Source organism: Pelodiscus sinensis, chromosome 8 (assembly GCF_049634645.1).
Source record: "Pelodiscus sinensis isolate JC-2024 chromosome 8, ASM4963464v1, whole genome shotgun sequence".
NCBI classification, from domain to species: domain Eukaryota; kingdom Metazoa; phylum Chordata; order Testudines; family Trionychidae; genus Pelodiscus; species Pelodiscus sinensis.
Genome location: NC_134718.1, coordinates 31,705,026 through 31,726,001, shown reverse-complemented (window position 1 = coordinate 31,726,001; position 20,976 = coordinate 31,705,026). Strand labels below are relative to the sequence as shown.

Sequence of the window (20,976 nt, the reverse complement as noted above, 5' to 3'; positions counted from 1 at the left end):
CTAAAGTGCCACAGGACTACTCGTTGTTTTTAAAGTTCCTGACTAACATGGCTACCCCTCTGGGACTTTTTATCCTGTGAGCGATAGGCAAATACAGCAATATCAGTAGAAAATGATGATGGAAAGTAATTGTGTATTCAGATAGCTAAAGTGCTGAGTAAAATCAAATTGCATTGCCCTGGAATGGAGCCCATTTAATAAAGCCCTGTCACAGGAGCATATTCCCCACGTTGCATGTGCATGCACACACAGGCTATGTCTACACAGCCACATTTTTTTTGAATAATCGACCTTATTCTGAAGTAACAAAGAGCGCGTCTACACTGCAAGCCATTATTTCAAAGTAATAGCAAGCTGGAGGACTTCCTGTAACTTTCATTTCACAAAGAGTAAGAGAAGTCGAAGGAGGAATGTTCTTCTTTCAACTTCCTGCTGTATAGACAGTGCCAAAAGCTGAATTAAGCTATTTCAACTTCAGCTACATAGTTTACATAGCAGAAGTTGAGTAGCTTAATTGGACTTTTGCCCTGTTGTGTAGACATGCCCACAAAGAGAGTCAAGCACTGTACAAGGCATAGGTGCTGATAAGCAGGAACTGAGTCATGAACTCCTTATTTAAGCAAAGCTCTCTTGGGACTACAAAGGGATTTGTTTTAATACATACTTGAGGATTTATCATGGAACTATCTCATAGATGTGCTAACTGTAGGGATAGGGAGAAGCCTTGTGCTCAGAGTGCCCATGTGACTCTAAAGATATCAGAAGCTAAGGGTATGTCTACACTACCCCGCTAGTTCGAACTAGCGGGGTAATGTATGCATACCGAACTTGCTAATGAAGCCCGGGATTTGAATTTCCCGGGCTTCATTAGCATAAAGCCGGCGCCGCCATTTTTAAAAGCCGGCTAGTGCGAACCCCGTGCCGCGCGGCTACACGCGGCACGGGCTAGATAGTTCGAACTACGTAGCCATTCCAAACTATCTAAGGAGTACAGATAGTTCGGAATGGCTATGTAGTTCGAACTATCTAGCCCGTGCCGCGTGTAGCCGCGCGGCACGGGGTTCGCACTAGCCGGCTTTTAAAAATGGCGGCGCCGGCTTTATGCTAATGAAGCCCGGGAAATTCAAATCCCGGGCTTCATTAGCAAGTTCCGTATGCATACATTACCCCGCATTTTCGAACTAGCGGGGTAGTGTAGACATACCCTAAGAGAATAGGATGACTGATGCTGACAGGCACCCTCATGCTGTACTTGCAGAATGCGGGGGGAAGGAGAGATAGAGTGGAGACCATGCTTTCTGATTTCCACAAGGCAGGTCCAGTACTTACAATGGTGTGTCACTATTGGATCCCCTGATGTCAATGGATGGAGTAGAGATGTGGGGGCAAGACCAGAAGTGGCAAACTCATTGCATCATTGATGACCCAATAAACCTCTTGAAAACATTCAGACTAAGTATTTTGAACCAGAGTTTTTGCATCTGAGAGCTTTTTGCAGTGTCACTTTAGTTCGTAGACAGCTGAGATATTTAAATAAATACTGGTTATAGAATGGGCAAACTTGTACATTCCTGGTGCCTTCCTTCTCTTTCAGAACCTGAGAGGCTGATGTAGTTTGTGTTTTATTTTTTAATGTATTAGAACCCTTTGATTATAGTTTATGTCTGCACATTAGTCATTAGAGTTTCACTGGTGGGAATTCTGGACTTTGATAAATGGATTGGAAGCTTACACTCAGCATCACTGTAAGACTTTACAAATGACTCTGTGTCCCGTGCTGGTAAAAATGCTCTTTTGTAATTTCCTTAGGTAATACTCAGTCTATTGCAATTCATATCTCCATGCTTCCTACAACAGCAATACATTAGATAGACTATTTATTGTTTCTTCTTCTTTTTCCAATAGTAGAACAACACCAGTACTGTAAACAGAGGTAAAAGTAAGCTGGCGTGGCCTGGCATGGCACACTGGTAAGAAACTGGCCAGCTGGGGATGGGGGAAATCCTGTCCTTCTCCCTTCCACTGCCCAAAGTTGAGGTCACTTGCCAGGACCCTGAGGCCAGCAGCCAGGAGAGCCCCTGGCATGCAGCTGCATGGCCAGCGGCAATAGAGCTCCCCATGGGGCAAGGCTTGTGGCTGGAGAGCCCCTGCCCCCGGGGCCACAGAGCCTACCTGGAGGTGCAGAGTTGGTTGCCAGAGTGCCCCTCCAGGCGTTGGTGGCTGGAGAGCTCCCCGGGGATGGCAGGCCCAGGGGGGCTAGAGAGCTCTGGGTATGCAAAGTCTGCATCCAGGACTTTGCTGGGTCAAAATCCCAGGGGAGCTGCAGTACCGAGCCTACCCTTAGCTCCCTTCCCATACCTAATAGCACTGCCCCCACAACTCCCATTTGGCTGGAAACAGGAGCAGTGCAAGGCAGGGTCACAAATGGAGACTGCCTCAGCCCTGAGCCTCCCAATCCTCACTCTACCTTACACACTCACACTCCGAGCCCCCTTTCCTGAGCTCCTAACACACCAGCCCTCTACCGTGAGCCTCTTATACACTTGAACCCTGATTCCAGCACCCCCACCCCGCACATCTCCAGCCCCCTGCCTTGACTCCTGCACCGTCTCACACCCCAACCCTCTGCCCTGAGCCCCCTGCATTCCACCCCACACTTACATTTCTTACAGGTGCTGTTGTATCTCAACCCCTCACCCACTGCCCTAGGCCCCTAAAGGGGGGGCGGTTGTGATAGGACAGTACCTGTAAAACATGTAAGTTACTTTCACCACTGGTTGTAAAAGGCCAATGGGTTTTTGTGCACTGAATCTGTTCATGTTTCTACACGGACATGGCAAGCTCTGAAGTTCATGATTTTTCAAATTTATAATTGACAAAATCTTCTGTATCTTAAGCTATAATCACCTTCCCCATATCACTCTAATTGCTGGGACTCTAACTTGTACAAGGCATCTGGCAGTGATCACAGGCAGCTGGCAGTGATTGCAGACATTGGCAGTGACTGCTGAAGTACTGCCTGCTGTCCTCTTGTCCTGAAGCTGCCAGGGTTTTGTGCCAAGCAGTCTCTCTCAGCTCTGACCTGCTTAGACTCTGGAGCTGTTCTGCAGAGAAGATTCCTGAGGGAAATACGTGATTGAGTTCACTGAAATGGTTGGTCCATCAGGAGAGGTAAAATTATGACATTAGGCTCCTGTTTTGGTTTGGATTGGGATTTGTCATTAACAGATGTACGGCTCTGACTTTGTTCCAAATGAAAATTCAAAATCACCCAGGTGTATTCAAGCAATGGAACTTCTTAAATTGCTAAACACACCATTGTCTATTTTCTAAAAGAAAGATGTTCCTGTTTGCAGCATGACTAACTTTCAAGCTGCTCAGTGACTACTTGAGTATTTTGCCTTTGCTCTTGACTAAGGCTGGATGCTTCAGAACAAGGCAGACCTCCCCCCATAATGCACTGCTAAAAATGAGTGTCAGTATAGTGTATGAAGGTGGGGATTATTTCTTCCAGTTGCCAGTTCATTTCTCAAAACATGGAGATTGAAAGCCCTTGAAGTTTAATTGTTTAGTTTATATTCATAGTGGATTCTCATATAGGATCAGATTTTCAAAAATGAAGCAGTTAAAATTATTGTACTTGTCTAACATATACATGGTGATTCTCTATGTGCTTACCGTAATCAACAATTCATAATGTATGGGCAGGTAAGCATCTCAAGCAGTTGATTTACACGTGCATCAATGAGTTGCAAACATAAATTAGAGAAGCACGGTGATTGGGATTTGTTTGACTTTGAAAATCTGGCTCACAATGTCTAATCCTCTTTTGAATTTTACTGAGTTGTGTGCCTTGATATTATTCTACAGCAGTTAGCTTCACAGGAATGTAAAGAATAACAGGCAAGTCATTTTGTCCAAGGCCATCATGGATTTTGTATCTAATTGACAAGAAAGTAAGATTTTTTTTTCCTTGGATACACAACTGCCACTGATTAATTATGTGGCTTTGTTCAAGTCACTAAGGCCTAGATTTTTAAAGAGACAGAGGGATTTAGGCTGCCTAACACCATAATCCCTTTTGAAATGAGACATAAGCTCCTAAATCAGATAGGCATTACATTACTGAGTGCAGCAACACCTAAATATATTAAAAGTCTGTGCCTAAAGGCCCACTTCAGTGATTTCCTTAAGTGCATGCGTGACGGGGTGCCCCCGTCCCTGGGTGCGCCCGCAGACAACCCCGAGAGCCGGGGGAAGAGAGCGGAGACCGGCTCGCTCCCCCGGCAGTGCGGCGCATGCACCCAGGTCCGCCCGCCGCATTTAAAAAGCAGACGGACCAGCTGGGCAGGGGGCGCGGAAGCGGCGGAGAGCGTGGTGCCGGCCGGGGCGTCCCAGGGAGCGACCGCAGACGCCGGCCAGGGGAGGACCCCGGCCGAAGGAGGAAGCTGGCGGAGGACCTGGGCAGCGGCGGTGGAAGCAGCTGGGAGCACGGAGCAGGTCTGGGCGCCCCAACAAGTAGCCGCGGACGCCGGGTGGCGGGGAGAGTGGCCCCCAATGCCGAGAGCGCGGAGATGAGCGGCAGGCGCTGTGGCAGGGTGACCCGGGATGCCAAGTCGGCAGAGGCGGCCAGGGAGGTCGCTAGGAGGTGAAGGACTGGGACGCCAGGGGAAGAGCGGTCCAGACCCCAGGACGTGCACTGGACCCAAAGGCGAGACAGCACAAGACGCCGGCCCCTTGAGCGGCACTTCCGACAGACCCGGAGGGGCCGTGAGTAACCCCCCGACGGGCGCCGGGTCCTCCCCATCCCCGATTACGGGGACTCTCCTCCAACCATGGGGAAGGGGACAGCTTGCTGGGCAGTAGGTTGGTCTCTCCCAAATAAGTTGGCGTAGACCGCGACCTAACCCCCCCCTCAAAGCGCAAGCCTAGAGCAAAGCTAGGGAGTGGGGCCTCCGTGAAGTAAACGCGAGGACCCATTCCCACACAAGTTGGGGGGGGGGGGAGAATGGGGAGGATCTGTGACAGATGGTGGAGAATGTGGGCAGTTGACTCACACCCCTGCATTAAGGGGATTTCAGCTCGGGGAGTATAATAAGGCCTGGGGTGAGGGGGTTTAAAAAAAAATGGATGTGGCTCAGCTGTTAGACTGGCTGACTGAGCAACAGCGCCAGAACCACCAACAGCAAACGCAGTTGATACAGCAGTTGGCCACTCAGCAACAAGTGCAGCAGAGACAATTGGTCCGGGAGCTGGCCGACCAACACCAGGCCCAACAGGACCGGTGGTTCCAACAGTGGGCCTCAAAAGACCCAGTGGGAATGTCGGCCATTGCAAGCGGGTCAGGCGAGGAGGCAGACCTCGCCCAACTACCAGTCTGTCTAGCAAAAATGGGGCCAGGGGATGACCCCGAAGCTTTTTTAATTACCTTTGAACGGGTGGCCACGTCCGCCCGCTGGCCCGAGGAGCATTGGGCCACCTTGGTAGCCCCCTATTTAACCGGACCGGCTCAGGCCGCATATAGAAGTCTCCCAGATAGAGAGGCCCTTAATTACTATAAAGTTAAAGAGGCTATTTTGGATCCGACGGGGATCAATCCAGAAACGTACCGCCAGCGGTTCTGTACTGAAGCCTTTCCCCCAGGGGCCCGACCCAGAGCCGTAGCCCAGAAGTTGCGGGACCTAGGATGGCGGTGGCTTGAGCCCGAGAAGCAATCAGGGACCCAGGTGGCCGAGACAATAGTCCTGGAACAATTTATTCAAATCCTCCCAGCAGGGGCCCAACGGTGGGTGAGGCGACATCGGCCAGAAGCCCTCGCGGATGCAGTCTCCTTGATGGAGGACTACTTAGCCGCTGAAATCCCAGGAGAGAAGGAGACCTGGAGAAGGCAAGCCCGAGGCCGAGCAGAGAGAGAGGCCAGGACCCCTCAACCCCAAGGCAGGGGGGAAAGAAGACCAGCTTTGCCCTCCAGGAACATACCGGTCCGTCGGACCAGCCTCAGAAGAGGAGTGAACCCCCGTCCAGGGGGAGGAGAAGGAAGAAGAGTAGAAAGCACAGAAGGGAGTAACAAGCCAGCCACGCCACCACCGAATGTGTGTTTCGAGTGCAGACAGGAGGGTCACTTCAGGAGGGATTGCCCATTCATGGATTGCTCCTTCGGCGAAATACTCACCGAGGGGCCCCAGGAAGGACCCCCACTACCAAGCCGGATCACAACAGAGATTGTAGTCAATGTAGAAGAGGTGACGGCGTTGGTAGACTCAGGGTGTAGTCAGACGCTCCTGAGGGCAGAGCTGGTGTCGAATCCCTGGGGATTCGGCCCACCCGTGCAGATGCAGTGCATCCATGGGGATGTCCGGACTTACCCCACGATTTGGGTCAATGTGAGGAGGCCAGATGGAAGTAGTCAGTGTAGAGTAGCCCTCGTCCCGAAACTGGTGTACCCCGCCATTCTGGGGCGAGACTGGCCGGGATTCCGGCAATTGCTCCAAGAGTGGAGTAAGTTAGAACCACAGGACAGGAGAGAGGAACGAGAAGAAGTCTCGGATGAGTTGGAAGCCCGGGGAGAGGAGGCCGGAGACCCAGTCCTGGAAACGGGAAACTGGGAAGATGGAGACTTCTTACAGGAGCAACGCAATGACCCCACGCTGAGCTGAGCCTGGGAGCAAGCGCGAGTGGTGATGGGGGAGGAAGATCCCGAATCCGAGACCCCGCAAGGTCCTTATTTCGAGGTATGGAATGACCGCCTATACCGAGTAGTTAAAGAGCCCAGGGAGGAAGGGTGGTGCCGACAATTAGTGGTCCCCAGCCGATATAGGCGGCAGGTACTGGAGTCAGCCCATGCCAACCCCTGGGCGGGACACCTGGGACGGGAGAAAATGGAACAGAGGATCATACAGCGGTTTTTTTGGCCTGGAATTTATTGCGAAATTCGAAACTTTTGTGAGTCCTGTCCGGAGTGTCAGAGGGCTAATTTGAAACTGGGTCCGAAGGCTCCTCTAGTACCCTTACCAATAGTAGGAGTGCCCTTTGAACGCATTGGGCTAGACCTAGTAGGACCATTGGAGAAATCCAAGGCAGGCTCCCAATATATCATGGTAGTCGTGGATTATGTGACCTGCTACCCCAACGCGGTCCCTTTACGGAACACCTTAGCCCTCACATTAGCCACTGAGCTGATAAAAATATTTTCAAGACTAGGGATCCCCCAAGAAATCCTTACCGACCAGGGGACGAATGTCACCTCTAAACTAATGGAAGAATTATCAGCAGACAACCCCGAGAGCCGGGGGAAGAGAGCGGAGACCGGCTCACTCCCCCGGCAGTGCGGCGCATGCACCCAGGTCCGCCCGCCGCATTTAAGAAGCGGCCGGACCAGCTGGGCAGGGGGCGCAGAAGCGGCGGAGAGCGTGGTGCCGGCTGGGGCGTCCCAGGGAGCGACCGCAGACGCCAGCCAACGCCGAGAGCGCGGAGACGAGCGGCAGGCGCCGCGGCAGGGCGACCCGGGGTGCCAAGTCGGCAGAGGCGGCCAGGGAGGTCGCCCAAAGGCGAGACGGCCCAAGATGCCGGCCCCTTGACCGACAGACCTGGAGGGGCCGTGAGTAACCCCCCGACGGGCGCCAGGTCCTCCCCATCCCAGATTACGGGGACTCTCCCCCAACCGTGGGGAAGCGGACGGCTTGCTGGGCGGTAGGTTGGTCTCTCCCAAATAAGTTGGCGTAGACCACGACCTAACCCCCTCAGAGCGCAAGCCTAGAGCAAAGCTAGGGAGTGGGGCCTCCGTGCAGTAAACACGAGGACCCATTCCCACATGAGTTTGGGGGGGGAGGGAGTGGGGAGGATCTGTGACAGCATACTTAAAAATAGAATGCCCATTGACTTCATGGAGTCTCACTGAGTTCAGTGGAACTACTCATGTGAGTTAAGTGAAGCATATGAGTAAGTTTGTAAGGTCAGGTCTCAAACCTCTGTGCTTTATACTCCATCTTTAAAAAAGGGAAATAATAAATACATACTTTTTTATGGATATTGTGAATATAATTGGTACAAACACCACCAGCAATTTCACAGGGGTTTCTAAAACTTGAGTACAAGCTAGCCAGATTGGTTAATGCCACAATGAATACAACCGTACACACATATGAAGAACTTAAAAACAATGAATAGTCTAGTAGCACCTTAAAGACTAACAAAACATGTAGATGGGATCATGAGCTTTCATGGGCACAACCCACTTCTTCAGATGACTGGAGTATTAGAAGTCTAGATCCAAGAATAAATAAGGGGAAAGGGAAAGAGGAGAAAAAAGGAGAGAAAAGGAGGGGGAAAAAAGAGAGAAACAGTGAGTAGATGGTTCAAGTAGTTACAAGAGGATAAGAACAAATAGCACCTTCTTTGGCTGCTTGGTTGGTTGGTTAATATGAAGGAAATCAAATAATGCAGACAAGCTTGGAAAGGCCCTAGATTTGCCTTCCTTGTCCCTTCTAAATATGTCTCCCGAGTAGTCATTTGTTTGTACTTCTGGTAAAAAGTGAGGCTTTTACAAACACTTCTAAAATGAAAAGAAAAATTCCAGTCGCCTAGTATTTAGGGTTGCCAACTTTCTGATCGAAAAAAATTAAACACTCCTGCCCCACCCCTTCTCCAAGTCCTATCCCCACTCATCCATTCTCCCTCTTTCCCTCTCACTCCCTTGCTTATAACCACATAGGAGCTTAGTTTGAAATTGTTTTTCATTCATTTCTCTTTTCCATCAAGAAAGAGAATTTGAGGGACCTTGTATGAAAATTGTGGTAAAGAGTCTAAGAATATTAAACAGCTAAAAGATGCCCACTCAATCTGCCAAAGAAATTACTGCTACTTGGACTAATTGAAAGCTTACAGACAAAGGCTGCTTGTGGGACGTGATGAATTGTTCCTATACATGTTACTGTAAGGAGAATAATGAGGCATGGAACACAAAGGGGATGGCAGTCCCCTTCAGAATGTTCACCTACCTCCTCTTTCTCCTCTAATTAAACCTGTCTTTCCTCAAGCACCAGCATTCAAGGTTAAATAAAAAAGTATTTCTACTATTTTCCATTACAAATATATAGTATTTCAGCTACAATATGGGTTAAATAGGCTTTTGTGGGCTAGTCTGAGAACCTAACTACTAGGGATGTTAAAAAGTGGGTAATTGGGTAATCGTGTAACCGCTGAAAATCTCAGGCTAGGTCTACACTACAGAGTTTTTGCACAAAAACTTGCGGAGTGTCCATACCTCAAGCTCTTTTGCACAAGTAAAACGAAAGAACAGAGGGGTTTTTCTGGTGTATGTATTCCTCCTTCTACAAGGAATAACTCCTTTTTGCACACGAGCTCTTGAGCAAAAAGGTGTGTGTGGACAAGGAATGGGAGGTTGGGGGGGTTGTGCAAAAAGAGGCAATTGAAAAAAGCACAGGTGCCCTGGTGGCCATTCTGTAAATAGCAATCAGAGTTTCCTTTCAAGGAAAGTGGGTCTGGCCCACGAAAGCTCATCATCTAATAAACCATCTTGTTAGTCTTTAAAGTGCTACATAGTCCTGTATTTTGTTTCAGCTACACCAGACTAACACGGCTACATCTCTATCACAGTTTCCTTTCAAGAGAGTGTCCATGCAGTCTGGATGCTGTCTTGCACAAAAGCGCATCACTTTTTCGATGAGCTTTTGCAGTATGGACGCACTCTTGCGCACGAAGCCTGTAGTGTAGACATAGCCTCAGTGGTTACACCATTACACACTGCAGGCACTGTAGTATAAAGCTTATACTGCAGAGCCCACCATGTAGCCAGCTGCCTGGGAGCAGAGCCTGCTGGCCCCACTCCTGGGGAGTTGACTGCACTGTGGGCTCTGAAGTATAAGCTGTATACTGGAGCCCCCGCAGTGTGGGACAGCAGCCAGCTCCCTGGGAGCAGGTATGCACTGGAAGCCAGCTTTTACGTCGGCTCCTAGTGTGTACCGGCTCCTGCCTGCCAGCCCCACTCCCAGGGAGCTGCTGCCTCTGTTACAAAGGCAGCAGCATGGAGTGGCAGTCAGCTCCTCAGGAGTTGGTGCACGCCAACTGCTACCCTAGGGACTCTGATACGGAGCTAGCAGTGCATATCAGTTTACGGTAATTTATCAGATAACCATTTAAATGGTTATTATATTACATCCCTACTAACTACCATTTATAACACTGTTTCTTTGGGAAAATGTGTTCTAAATTCCAAACAACTGACTTACAAATTAACTTTTGCAACACAAGTTGGGGACTTCCTGCATTGTTTTTGTAAATTATCTTGGAACAGAAGACAGTGTTTTCAAATAGAAGCAGCTGAATGTATCAGTAAAGTTCTTTATGGATGTGCATTTTATTTTACAGTATACACAGGTGTATTAGGTTCTTCAGAGAAAATTCAGAGACATTAGGTTCCACCTCTAAAGAGCTTTTGCCATAAGGAACCAATACTCATATTCATTATTGTGTAGTATCTTTCTGTGCAAGTAGTCTCATCAGTTCATTTCCCTGCCTGGGGACAAATTCTGTGAATAGTGGTGAAAATGTCTCTGGTAATAATGTGAGGTCTAAGAAGGGTAGAGGGTCAATGCACATGCAAGGGAATGACTTTGATTTTAAGATAATAAGTAAGGTGAATTTGCTGACTTCAGATTAGCCTGATTTCTATCATCATCTGTCATTGGTGGTAGTTTATTAATTAAAATACAGTATTAAAGTTTACTTTAAGAGTTGTCTATTGCATTGCACATGACACTTACGTACCTTCTTCCTTTTCCTTTTTTTGCAGTGAGTGGTGATGTGCTAGTGTTAAAGAGTTTAATGCAAATTACCTTTGTCCACATTGTTTTGGAGGATGGTCTTGTTCTCTGGGGTTCCTTTTTACTCCATGCTTGCATGTTCCCTTGAATGCACTGTGGACACCCCTCTTACTGCTTTCTGTCTGTCACCATAGGACAGCATGGCCTAGTTGTCTGAGCCTATAGAGTGGCCCCTGCTGGCAGAGTGGTGCAGTCTAACTGCCAGAGTCCACTGAGTAGCCTTTGCTGGCAGGGCAGCTTGGCCTAATGCTTAGTACTGAAGGGGCCGTTAACACAAAGAGGGGGATACCACTGGTAGGAGGGCCCAGGCCCACCCAACTTCACTGGGTCTTGTCTTAAGGCCCTGGAAGTGGTTGAGTGGTCCACCACTGGCTCAGCAGGGAATCCCAATGAAACACACTCAGCTCATTTGGCTGGGAGGTACCACTTGCACACATTTCCTGGGGCACTCGCTACCATCTTTGGTGACAAGGCAATCCATGAGACTTCAGGGTCCCCAGGCTCCACAGTGCAAATTACTCCCCAGGTCTCTGTCAGTTCTGGAGGTTTGTTCCAGTCTCCTGAGTCTCAGGCTCCCTCTGTCAGGTTCTGTGGCTGATCTACCTCTGGAGATCTGACATCCAGCCCAGGCTGAGCTGAGTTGCTCCCTCTTATACTAATCCAGCACTTGGAGCATGCCCAGTATGGTGGGGTGGGATGGGGAGGGACTTCCTCCAGCCACAGTGCATTAACTCCTTTTGGCCCAGTGTGGGGTAGGCACACCCTTTCACATGCTCTCTTTTAGCAGTACAGTGAATGTATATATATTTTCTTCTTTCTTTTTCCCCTTTCTGTTGTGTGTTTTAGGCTGGCCTGATTCGGACGGACAGTAGTGAGTTTTTCATTGAGCCTCTGGAGAAGGGGCAGCAGGAGAAGGAAAAGAATGGGAGGGCACATGTGGTCTACCGCAGATCTGCTGTCAGACAGGAAAGAGCAGAATCACAGAAGGATCTTCATAATGAAGGTAGGACAGTGTGTGTTGACTACACATGTACACATCCTTTACTGCACCCTGCACGCACATGCTTCATTAGCTCTGGCTGAGCTGCACTAGGACACAAAATCTGATTAATGAGGGGAGCTTGCAGCATTCTTGGTGTTTATTTGAATAGTCAATTAACCTTATGAATTCTTATTGGTTACTCGACTAGTCTATAGTACCCGGGGGTGGGGCTGGCAGCCACTGGGCTCCACTCACACCCCTGAGGAGCCTTCTGCCACTCTGCGCGGTTGCCTCTGTGGGGTGCCAGGCAGGAGCTGGTCTGCGAGGGGACCCAGTTTAGACACCAGCTCCCCTCACAGACTGGCTGCCTGTCGCCCCATGCTACTGCCTCTGATACAGAGGCAGCAGCACGGGGTGGTAGCAGCCTGTGTCCAACGGGGGGGGGGGGGGGGCTCTGAGCTCTTGGACCCAGCATGAGCTAGAACTGAGCAGGGCTGCCTGCCCGCCTGGCTCCTAATACACTTTAAAAATGCAGAGCCACAGCAGAGGTATGTCCCAGAACTGGCACAAGCCAGAACTGAGCTGGGCTGCTGGCCAGCCTGCTAAAAAATTTACTGTTGGGGGGAGGAGGGATGATGTGTGTAATATATAGCATTAACCTATAAGCTTTTGATTATCGGTTCTTAACTGACTAGATATTACATCCCTAGTCCACGGTGCTTCTTAGAGCACTTTGGCAGATCTAACTCCAGGTGGACAATAAGCGACTTGCAGGCCAGACATGATTCACCAGTTAGCCACTGGCAGGCTGCCAGATGCTTTATTTACCTGAGCGTCTGCAGGTATGGCCACTCGCAACTCCCATTGGCCGCAGTTCATTGTTCCAGCCAGTGGGGACTGTGTGTGGGAAGTGGTGCAGGCTGAGCCACTGCTTCCTGCAACTCACCATTGGGCGGGAATGATGAACCGCAGCCATCAGGAGCTGAGTGTGTCTGTGCCCATGGATGCTCAAGTAAATAAAGCATCTGGCATCCTGCCAGGGACTAACCTGCAGACGCTCAGGTAAATAAACCACGTCTGGCTGATGGATTGCTTATTGCCCACGCCTGCTCTAGATTGTGCTAAGCTACCCACAGCTCCCCAGGAACTTTCTAGCAGTTGACAATCACTGGTACCTGTACTGGGAAATGAGAGGAATCCTGTTGAAAATCCTTTGGAGCCCAGTGAAGCTTAAAAGCCACTTTATGCCCTAAAGAACCAGAGAATTTGGCAGCTACAGTCTCCTAAATCCAGTGAAAGTACCCTCGGATGAATCAGATCCATAATTTTGTTCTGATGAATGGGAATGATTTGTGTTTTATCTGTAGAAAAATCAGAGGGTATGTGACTGTGTGCAGAGAAAACCCCAAGTCTCCTCTTCCTGGATAAACACTGAAATGCAGGAGTCTGCTGTCATTGAGTTAATTTAATCTCTTCAGTATAAGGCATGCTTTTTAATTCTGGTTTCAGTGCAATTAAAGATCTGATACTTGGTCATAATGCTGTAAAGATGCCTTTCCTGGAAAGCCAGTTTAAAGCAACCAGTAACGATAATAGTAATACTTTGCATTTCTTTAGCACCTTCCAACTGAAACTCTCAGTTATGTCTAGAATACCCTTGGTTTCCGAAAGAAAATATGCAAATTCGGCATGAATTTGCATATCTTCTTCCGATCCCTTTTTCGGAAAGTTTTTTCAGGAAAAAAAAAAGCAGTCTAGACGGGGGTTTTCACGCAAAACCCCCCCTTTTTCGAAAGAATCCTGGAAGCCTCATTTTTTGAGGAGTAAGGGTTCTTTCAAAAAAGGTGGGGTTTTGCGTGAAAACCCCAGTCTAGACTGCTTTTTTTTTTTCCCGAAAAAACCTCTTCTGAAAAAGGGATCGGAAGAAGAGATGCAAATTCATGTGGAATTTGCATATCTTCTTTCAAAAGTAGGGTTGCCAGGTATCTGGTTTTCTACCGGACAGTCTGGTTTTTGTGCCCTCTGACTGGTAAAAAAATTCAGAAAATACCAGACATGTAATGTCCGGTATTCTCTGTTTTTCCGGTTGGGTGCTGGATGGAAGCCTGGTGGGGGCGAGGGGAGTGGCTGGGAGGCGGGGCCTCATTTGGCGCCGGGAGCCTGTGGTCACGTGCAAAAGCCTGGTGGGGGTGGGGGGAATGGCTGGGAGTCCCAGCCACTCCCGTTGCATCCGCCAGGCTTCTGCACGCAACCAGAGGGAGTCCCAGGCTGGGAGGCAGGGCCGCGATCAGTGCTGGGAGCCTCTGGTTGCGTGCAGAAGCCTGGTGGGGGTGGGGGGAGTGGCTGGGAGGCAGGGCACAATCGGCGCTAGGAGCCGTCTGCTGACTGCGTCTGAGGAGGAGTGACGCCTTGGGGAGGAGGAGAAGCCCTGTCTCTGCTGCTGAGTGCTGGTCAAGCGCGTTGTGGCGCCGTAGTCCAGGAGAGAAGCCCACAGGTGCTTTGTAGTTGCGTATAGGCGCCTTCCATGGGCGCTCAGGCAAAACTGACTGGGGTGGCATTTCTGCTCCTTCCCACTTGGACACCTAAAGATCTGGCTATGGGGGAGTCACCTTCCTACCCAGGTTGCCCCCCCCTCCTGCTCCACCATTGTGTTGCCTTGGGGTCTGCCTTTTTCTGCTTTGGGTAGCAGGCGGCTGCTTTGCAGAGCAGGCTCTGCTGCTTCCCCCTTTGTTTCCAGCTTGGTGGCTCGGGGTAGTAGCTGCACAGGATGTGTGTTCGGGGTGGGTGGTTTTTTTTGCTCGACAAATTTTTAGCCCGCATGTTCAGTATTTTTGGGGAGACCATTTGGCAACCCTATTTGGAAGCCGAGGGTAGTCTAGACGTGTCCTCAGGGTACTTCATCAACAGAACTGATTAAGCCTCACAGCACTCCTCTAAAGTAGGTTTTGTTACAAAGGCAGTTAAGAGACTTTCTCAAGGACACCTGGATCATTGTCAGGCTGGGTGGAGCCCTGATTAGAATCCTCTATGTCAGGGGTGGGCAATAATTTTTGATGGGGGGGCCACTCCAAGATTTTGGCAGGTGGTCAAGGGCTGTACTCTTCCATGATATTAATGGAGGCGGTGCGGGGTCTGGGATGGAGGTTGGGTGCAGAAGAGAGCTTGTGGTAAGGGATTCAGGTGCAGGAGGGCCCGTGAGGTCTGGGAGGAAGTTTAGGTGAAGAAGGCAGTTGTGAGCTGGGGCATGGAGTTGGGTGCAGGGGTTAGTGTTGTGACCTAGGGCAGGAGGGGACTGTGATCTCAGGCAGGGGATTGGGGTGCACAGTCAGGGAGGAGGTATTGGCTCAGGAGGGGGGCAGAGGGTTTGGGTTATGTGGGGAAGGGAGATAGGAGTGGGGGGACAGAGGGCTGGGGGGTGGGAGGAAGGAGGGACTGGGGTGCCTGAGGCAGGCTCTGGCTGGGAGACTTACCAGTGAGACTCCTGGCCAGTAGCTCAGTACATTTCTCAGGAAGGAGCTTTCCCCACCCCTACACAGGCTGCAGGGCTGTGCGCTCTGTGAATAAGTCTGAGAGGAGAGGGGATTGGTGCTTCCCGCACTGCCTGTTCTTGAAACAGACACCTCCCATTGGTCAGAAACTGGCCAACAGTATTGTGCTGGAGGTGGGAACAGCTGTGAAGCATCACTCCCTGCTTCCCCTTGCTCACAGTTTGTGAAATACAGTTGGTCCCACAGTTGCTTTTCTAAGTGACGTGTGGGAGCAGGGCAAGCAGGGGAGTCTGCCTGAGGCTCTCTGCTGCATCTGTGGGCCAGATCCATTGGCTTGGCAGGCCAGATCTGGCTCACGGACTGTGTTTTGTTCAGGCCTGCTCTATGTTTAACTGGTTAACCTATTACATGGGATTTTACATCCCTAATATGCATGCAAAAGTGGTTAGAGGATCAACACCAAAGTTTGAGAAGTACTGTGTTAATAGCACTTTGGCTATGTTTGAGTAGGAATTAATATTCTTTAGCATTATCTCCTTTAATATCATACTAATTTCCATGGCTACTAATTGTGATGTTAAAAACACAGCATGAAAGCAGGAGCAGATACATCTTTACAAAGAAAAGAACTTATTAGCAACCCTATATACTTCAGTAGTAAAGACGGTGATGGAAAAACACACTAAAAATGCAGCAAGTACTGGGAGAAGAATTATCTCTGAGGAGAATGTGATGTTAAAAGTTTCTCATCTGTTTTCAGCTGTTCTTTAAGATTAAGTATAGCTAATAAAAACATTTGCAAAGAGCTGTAAAGCAATAGGGGGAAAGAGAAGGTGATGAATGACTTTTTGGGATTGGTCTTTCATGTTTGTCACTAGTTTTTATTTAGAGAAGGCTGGAGGACTGGAAGGCTCAGGTGATGAGGGTGCCATCCAGAAATCACTGTTTCCTGTGTGGACCCAATCCATCTAATTCTGTTTCCCTGCATCTTGTCTCACCATTTACACTTCTGCAGAGTGGATGTAAATCACTATTGCATCAGAATGGGGGTAAGTTGCCCCCACTTTGCACTTATAATGTCTGTGCAGGGTTCAGAGGAAGGGGAAAATCAGGCCCTGCACGTAGCCATCACTTGTTGGCCATCTGGTGGGTAAATAGATATCTTCAGAGTTGCCAGTCAGGCATTTTTCATGAGCACTAAGTTCACTAGAAAGAAAGGCCATGCCGTAGGAGGAGTGAATACATCATCCGAGGCAAAGCTCTCTAGCTCTGTTTACTTACTTGCATTCTTGTTGGGTCTTTCCCATCTGTCTGCACAGCCTATGCTGTAACCAGGCACTTGGCCAATGGGGACATCATGTAAGAGTGGATTGACAACTCCGGTGCAAATGTGTTATGTGTCTATCAAAGCTTGCTCTGTAAAACAGAGAGAGGGTAAAAATAGAGAAGGAATTTTTTGAAACACTGTGACTGTATAAGTTATTTTAAAGAGGGGTAGGATGAGGGCCTAGGGCCAAAGGCTGAGTTGTGGTGAGAGTTTAGCTTTTTTTGCTTTGCTCTATTTAAGGTTCTTGATCAACGTTAAACACATTTTCACAGCTTGGGCCTCGCCATCTTCATCCGTCTGCTTGAAAATGAAGCCCCTGTTGGCAAATACAGAAATTCCTGCAGGATGTGCTGTGCAGAGGTCAAAGCTCTTAAACCGCTTTATGTGACTCTCTGTTTGGAATAATGAAATGCTCCTAATATCATCTCTCTTTATTTAACTAGATGGCATACTCCCAAGTAGGGTACAAGTATCAAAGAATTAAGTGGCTATCAAGAGGCCTGGGAGTGGAGAGGTTGCCTAGCTTTGCCTATAAGTTATTATTGTCTTCAGAGAACCCTTCAAACTCATTTTGGGGGCACTTACTCAGAATTTTGGCTTGGGTGACGAATTTAGTGTTGATAAAAGTCAGGGGTGGGATTGTTAATGTTCCTGCTTCCCATGCTGTTAATGTCCATGGACGTCATCTCCCTTTGATGTCCTGTCTTGTACCTTTCACCACCATGATAGACACCGTTAAAATAAAACATGTCCAAGCCCTTAATTAATCCTTTCTAGTTTTGGCAATGCTTGCTCTCAGTGGCCATTTAGAGGTGCTGCTTCCAGAAATGGCATCTGATGGAGTCTGGCCCAGAGCCTCAAGGCATTTAGCTGCCTGTTGCCCATGCTCTGGGCCTTAACTGTTTTGTTATTTTTTTTTTGTCTCCTTTTGATCACTCTTCTCATCCCCATTAGCTTTCCTGTGATCTCCTGTATATCTGTATCTTACCTGTCTATGTGTATTGCACAGTTTCTAGCACAGTAGGGTCCCCATCCCAATAGTGAAGGAGAAGGGGCATTCTTATTGCTGTCATTAGTGATTTTAAGCAAGAGAGTAGCCAAAAAATGTTTGGACTCGCTGTTTTACTGTCAGGACTATGATAACATTTCGCTGCAGAAATAAAAGCGTCAGAAGTAGCCACTTGTTCCATGTTATTGGCAGAGGCAGAAGAAGGTAGGCACGATGTGGGATCTTAAGGTATGTGTCGACATGGGGAGTGACATTCCTCTTGGTACCTAGGATAAGCTGTCCTTGGGGCTTGGAGAAGTCTTGATTTGCCAGAAAAAGCTGACAATTAGAAGTGGGCATTGGAAGCAAAACTGCATTCCAGTTCCTCAGTGAATAAAAACTGGAGCATACTTGCATTCTCTCCTTAAATGGAATAGAAGACCAGACACTACAGCTTTGTTGGTAAACAGCCACCAGGCACTTTATTCCTTAGGCTGACAAAACTTGGTCTTTCTTTCCATAACCTTCAGGAGGAGGGGCAGGGAGCTGAAACAAACACAGGGCTCTCTGTCCACAGACTCCTCCCCTAGAGTTAATATACTGGCAGTGTCTTCCTCACCAGCTACTGTTGAGTTGGGGTATAAGGGTGAGTGAATCAGTACAGAAAGCAGGCAGGTATTTTATCCACTTTCACACAGACAGATGACTCATGCATATAAGAAAATGGACAAGTAACTGCATTAGATCCAGGAAACAGCTCTAAAGCCACATTGTTCTGCATGCAGTAGCCTTAACATATCTCCCCATTTCCTCTTTTCTCTCATCCCCATCAGCTCCAATCCTCAGTGTGGGTGAGCTCCCAAATTCACTGGACCTGATTGAAGACCGGCTTGGTGAAGTGGATCGGAAGAGGCGCCATGCCAAGAAGAATGACTACAATATTGAAGTCTTGCTGGCAGTGGACGATTCAGTTGTGCGTTTCCATGGGAAGGAACACGTCCAGAATTATGTCCTCACGCTCATGAACATAGTGAGGTTTTCTTTTCTTTTATTGTTTACTAAGCACGGGTGCTAAAAGGGATGTGGGAGATTGCAGGATGAAAATAGAAATTGGTAGTGATAATTACTATTGAAAGTCTTGCTTTGTTTACATTTGCCATGGATATAACATTGTATGGCAGCAATTCTATAGCCAGTTAGTTCACTAGCAGTATAGATGAGTCATGAATATCAGTCGAGTAATCCAGGTATATTTCAGCATTCCTTAGATGTGGATTTGCCTGATAAAGGCTGTTGGTTCTCCTTTCTGGACATTGAAGAGGAGTTTTCACACTAAGGTCAGATAGGAGACAAAAGGGATCTATGTACAAAACATAGATTTATTTTCAGTGTAATTTCCCCTTCTTTCTTGGCTATTTGGATCAGAGTTAAGGATGCCTCCCAGCATGGCCCTGTAGTGAAGCCCTGACCCCTGGTTTGCCATCACAGTCTTCTGACACAAAACTTATTGTGTTCTCTCAATCGATTGTTCTGAAAAACATACCTTAGGAAGTGTTGTCTTTGACAATTAGCAAATGGAGTGGCTGAAATAACAAAATGTGGACATGAGATAAAAATAGTTTTATGCTCATCTCTATTATTGTCTCAAGAACTGAAAATGGTGCACGGATCAGTGTTCATATCACATTCTCTGTCAGGGTATGTCTAGACTACATGCCTCTGCCGACAGAGGCATGTAAAATAGGCTACCCGACATAGTCAATGAAGCAGGGATTTAAATATCCCCAGCTTCATTAAAATAAAAAGGGCCACTGCGCTGTGCCGGCTCAGCTGATCGTCGGCACAGAGCGCGAGTCAAGATGAGGCTCGGTCGACAAGGGAAGCCTTTGTCGACCGCTCCTGTAAACCTGTAAAATAAACCATTTTTATTTTAATGAAGCCGGGGATATTTAAATCCCCACTTCATTGACTATGTCGGGTTGCCTATTTTACATGCCTCTGTCGGCAGAGGCATGTAGTTTAGACATACCCTCAGTATCCAGCTTGGGCCAGGGAAGCTAGTATGAATCCAACCAGCATGAATCCTGGTCATGAGCCACCCAAGATATGTTGTGTACACACTGAGAAGACTGTATAGTGTCCTCCATAATGTTACTGGTCTGTATTGATTGGTGGCTGTGCGTTTTCATATGGGTAGGGTTAATTCATTGTAACCTAGTCGTGCCATTGCACCATCAAGATGTATGTTCATTGTCATTGCAGATTGTCTCAAAATTGCTTCTTAACCTATGCCTCTTGTTCGTGGGAGTCCCAGGAAGGGCAAGCAGGCAGTGTCTGTTGCTATCTGGTTGGTGTTGATGTATTTCACTCAGTTATTTTATTTAAGGGGTGAAGATTTTTCCTTCTCTTTCCCCAGAGGTGAGCTTAGATCTTGAAGACCGTTTTGAGCTAAGCAAGCAGGCTATATACCATCAGCAATAAAGGAGGGAAAAGAGAGGGAGTGCAGATAAGGCATAGTTACGGGAGAGAACTCAAGTGAACTATCCCTTTACTGCATTGGTTGCTCACCTCTTCTCTGGCATAGCGCACCTCAATATTTTTCATTATTTTGAGGCACGCCACCATATTGTTTTAAAATGAGTCACCCTTTTAATGCCTGTTTACTACCTGCACTGTTCACAGTCTGAACAAAACAGTTAATAACATTAAAGTCTAACATCATTACCTGTATTATATAGATTGGTACAAGTATTCTCAGTCAGTTCACACATGTACACCAGCAAGACACCAAATTAAAACAATTGTTTTATTATGTGATGAACAACAAACAATACAAAAGTTGTACTAATAAAAACATCAACTAATGATATTATTATGTATCAAGATGTATACCCACGGGCTTTTGAAGTGAGCAACATTAGAAGCCAAACTGCAGAGATTGCAAGCCTAACTCTACCTGACATGGACTGGAACTCTGCAATATTGCCCTGCATTCGATGCTCACTGTGGATACGTCTGCATTGCAACGCTATTTCAGGATACCAGAGTATTCTGAAATAGCTATCCCACATCTTCACAGCAAGCCCGTTATTCCAACGTCCCTCTAAACCTCATTCTACGAGGAGCAAGGGACATTTCGGAATAGCACTTTATTTTGAAATTTGGCGCCGTGTAGACTGCACCGAATGATGAAAAAAGCTATTTCGAAATAGCATCAAAATAAGATACGCAATTTGCGTAGCTCAAATTGCATATCTTATTTCGAATTACGGTGCAGTGTAGATGCACCCTGTAATTCACAGTCTGTGATGAAGGATCACAAATTATATAGAAAAAATAAAAATAAATAA

General features: G+C 47.9%; 1 protein-coding gene across 2 annotated transcripts in view; it reads left to right on the top strand.

The window, feature by feature from the left end:
• Nucleotides 1-20,976, top strand: part of ADAMTS14 (ADAM metallopeptidase with thrombospondin type 1 motif 14) — a 145,209-nt gene that overhangs the window by 30,281 nt on the left and 93,952 nt on the right. Inside the window, exons 1-3 of one of the 2 annotated variants that reach the window (XM_075934972.1) lie at nucleotides 11,705-11,844; nucleotides 16,190-16,360; nucleotides 18,460-18,656. In XM_075934972.1, coding sequence (XP_075791087.1) covers nucleotides 16,231-16,360; nucleotides 18,460-18,656 — 327 coding nt within the window. In that variant the 5' untranslated portion in view covers nucleotides 11,705-11,844; nucleotides 16,190-16,230. Of the gene's footprint in view, nucleotides 1-11,687; nucleotides 11,845-16,189; nucleotides 16,361-18,459; nucleotides 18,657-20,976 lie in introns of those variants that run through there. The other variant, XM_075934971.1, reaches the window with a different exon arrangement.